Here is a 3461-nt window from a genome sequence, read left to right as displayed (position 1 = left end):
AAAAGACAACAATGCAAGTACCCCAGAACTCCAATCTGCTGTAACGACCGTACTCATGATGATGCACTCGTACTCGTACTCGCGAGAAGAAAAGACATGTACTCGTTCTCATACTCTTTACAAGTGCTGGTGCTCGTACTCGCTCTCATAGTTATTACAAAAGATATTTTATATTTCGTAGAGGTGCATGCAGGAAACCAATTTCCTACAGTTTGGGAGACTGTTACATTTAACCTAATAATAGGCCTACTTGTCAGCAAAAATCTCCAAAGAACACAAAAACCATTTAAATGCACTCGTATACTCTTGGACAATAGACAAACTCGTACTTAAACTCTTGGAAACGTACTCGTCCTCGTACTCGTAGGTCTACAAACAAAATTGTATCGGCACTCTTCCTGAGATATTGAATCGTAATAAGATTCATTCATTTAATTTTTGCAGTGCTGAAATTATATAAGCGTATCAGCATGAGCAAGTCATGGTCTGAACGAGGAATGCCGGTTTACCTTGAAGAAGCGCTTGAGAGTGTCACTGGTACTCTGGAGCGCGTACGCAACATTCTCCCCCTGAAGAGGATGTCGTTTTGCTCACAAACACAATAAAATTTGAAAACCAGTTACACAAGTCCTCTGTCTACATATAGTGAATTACATGGTCTACAATAATAAAGAAATTTCAAGATTTCAATTCAGAAAAGATATAAGAAAAAAGTATGATAGCTAAAAAAATATACAAAATAAATGATGCTGTCAGGTATTAAAGACAACAGTCTTCTATGCGGATGTGATTAACGTCTTTACTTTCACAACCACCAAAAAAAGGAAACAACCAGAAAAAAAAGAAAGCAAAAACAAAAAACGACCAACGAAAAAACAAATTATACGGACCCCAAGCATAGCCACACTGAAGGAAGTCAAAGTGTCTGTGCGCACTATATTAGATTTTCGTCTAAAAGGTAATTAACAACGGTCAATGGCAATGATGAGTTAGAAAACTTGATAAAGAGTCCTAGTCAAAGAAACCAACGGTTTAGTGGACTGTAATAACAAGGAAGTTATATTGTAGCTCAATTATTGACAGTCAGAGGCTTAGATAATAAGCGTCTCCGGAACACTAATTGTCGCCTGACATCTTTCATTGAAAGCTTAGGGGTACGTTTAAAGTTAAATCAGCCACAGAATATTTCCACGGCAAATAAAAGAGGCTGACAACGGGTAGAGTGCCACACGAAGCATCAGTTGAGCACGGTGAGCTAACAGGGACACATTCGCATTGTATCATTGTAGCGAATGTTGACGACTGTAGTTTTTCTTCGTTCAAGAAAATATAGTATAAGGTGTTTCATGATAAGTTGATTGACCATAATATCAGTTATATGGTTACCTGCGCAGAAATGCTGTGACGGTAAACTCTGCATATACACTCTGCAGCGAATTAAGGCCACTTGTTTCCGATTCACAGACTTTTGACAAAATGGACATTTTTATGCAAAATTCACAGACTTTTGAAAAAATGGACGTTTTCATGCAAAATTCACATGTTTAGTACATGTGTAAGTCATCATCATTGCATCAAAAACTGCGGTTTGCACGCTAACTGGACCGGATCTCGAGACCCAATCGAGGTGAAACGACTAACATTTGAGGGAGAAGCAGTCACTGCTTTGAGCTACTCTGAAACCATGAATGGAACTGATGAACACAATGACGAACCAACTGAAGACAAGTGGACTTGTCAGATCATGGCAGCAGAAGGAGTTGGTGGTGTCGTAGGGAACCTCTTAGTGTGCTACGTCATCCTACGCGTCAAATTCTTACACAACATGACGAACTACCTGCTGGTGAATTTGGCTGTTGCTGATATGCTGCTGTGTCTGCAAGTATTCTTAAATGCTCTAACATCAGACTGTAACCTGATTGCCTTTGCTCCACTAAGCAACGGCGTGAGAGACTTGTTCTGCCGACTTTTGGAGTCAAGGTTTTTAGCATGGGCAATGTCCTGTGCCACTGCCTACAATCTCTGTGTGGTTACATTAGAGAGGTACATTGCCATAGTACACCCTCTACACTATGCGCGGAAACTTACAACAGCACGGATGGTTACTTTAATTGCCCTAGTGTGGGTGATATCATTTCTGATACCCTTACCTTTTCTATTCACAATCGAACCAAGCAATGACCCAAATAAGATGTGCTCATTCAAATATCCTCACCTTTTACCCCCAGTTCTACTCGGTATCATTGGATTTCTCTTTATATATTTGTTGCCCTTAACACTGATGAGTGTGGCCTATTATAAGATGCAGGTCACCCTCAAAAGACAAGCCAAAGCCCTGCACCAGCAACATGCACGGGCAGCAGCCTATGATCTTGTGATTGCTAGACAGAACCTGGTCAGCATGCTTAAAACTGTCTTGGGAGCTCTCATTGTCTTATGGACACTGGATTATTTAGCTATTCTTCTCTGCTTGCATCGAACAGACAAGGCTCAGTTCTCATTTTGTGGATCAAAAGTATTCAGCTATATCAGAAATTTCTCCAATTTACTGTACAATTTAAATTCAGTCATCAATCCAATCATCTATGAGTTTAAATACAAGAAATTCAGGCAAGGTTTTAAGGTAGCATTCTGCAACTGCTTTAAAAATCATGGTGGTAACAGTGTTGACGTTGAGATGGTACCATTATGACTTTTGAGAAATACATTATCTGGCTGTATCCATTTCATAGAGAGGATTGGCAGTAAACAAAGCGAAAAAGTGTGTTGACGTACAATCTGTTTTCACTAGTGGCGTGCTTAATGGTAGAAAAGTAATTTGACTGATGATAACGTTGACTTATCTATCTTCTTTTTTCCACTTAATTTGTAAAAGAAAAACATATGACAACTCTGTAGGTGCCAGCTAGACATGTATATTTTGGCATGTATTGCCACACTCACCAAAATGTGTGGTCATGACCTCACGTTTTGGTAAAATTTAGCAGAAATTCTAACCCAAACAATTGGGTAACAGCATTACCCAATTTTGGGTAGTTAAAATTTACCCAGGGTTCATGGGTAAAATTAACCCAGGCAATGTTTCAGTGTACTTCTCCAAGCATTTAATTCTGAGTTGTTTTTTTCATCAATAATCTATATCCGAGTCCAACAGTTTTTCGTTTACAATCAGTGGTTAATATAAAGAAACTTTGTAAAAGTCACTGAGGAAAATCAACCATGAATTCAACTCAGTATCTTGTCGACAACTGGGAGACAACTACCGGCAAGTGAGTCTGTCTGATCATGGCAGCAGAAGAAATGTCTTTGTCTAAGGAAACCTCTTAGTTTAAATGTTAGACTATTATAGTTTATGCGGTACCCGCTGCTATGTACATGAAATTCGAACCAGCCAACCGATCTCGGTGGTCGAGTGGTAAGACATCTGCACTAGAAAGCAGGAGGTCGTGGGTTCGAATCCC

General features: G+C 39.4%; 1 protein-coding gene across 1 annotated transcript; it reads left to right on the top strand.

Moving 5' to 3' along the window:
* The first annotated feature begins 1684 nt into the window (after positions 1-1684).
* On the top strand, positions 1685-2692 carry LOC119725063 (neuromedin-U receptor 2-like). Its single transcript, XM_038196425.1, has one exon. The coding sequence runs from the start codon at positions 1685-1687 to the stop codon at positions 2690-2692; it is 1008 nt and encodes a 335-aa protein (XP_038052353.1).
* Positions 2693-3461: the final 769 nt, after the last annotated feature.

This window comes from Patiria miniata, unplaced genomic scaffold (genome assembly GCF_015706575.1).
Source record: "Patiria miniata isolate m_02_andy unplaced genomic scaffold, ASM1570657v1 HiC_scaffold_18, whole genome shotgun sequence".
Classification (NCBI taxonomy): Eukaryota; Metazoa; Echinodermata; class Asteroidea; order Valvatida; family Asterinidae; genus Patiria; species Patiria miniata.
The sequence above is the reverse complement of the archived record's forward strand: the minus strand, read 5'-3'. Positions and strand labels throughout refer to the sequence as shown.

Coding starts and splice junctions, on each gene's coding strand:
- LOC119725063 (XM_038196425.1), top strand. CDS start 1,685: ATGAATGGAACTGATGAACACAATGACGAACCAACTGAAGACAAGTGG.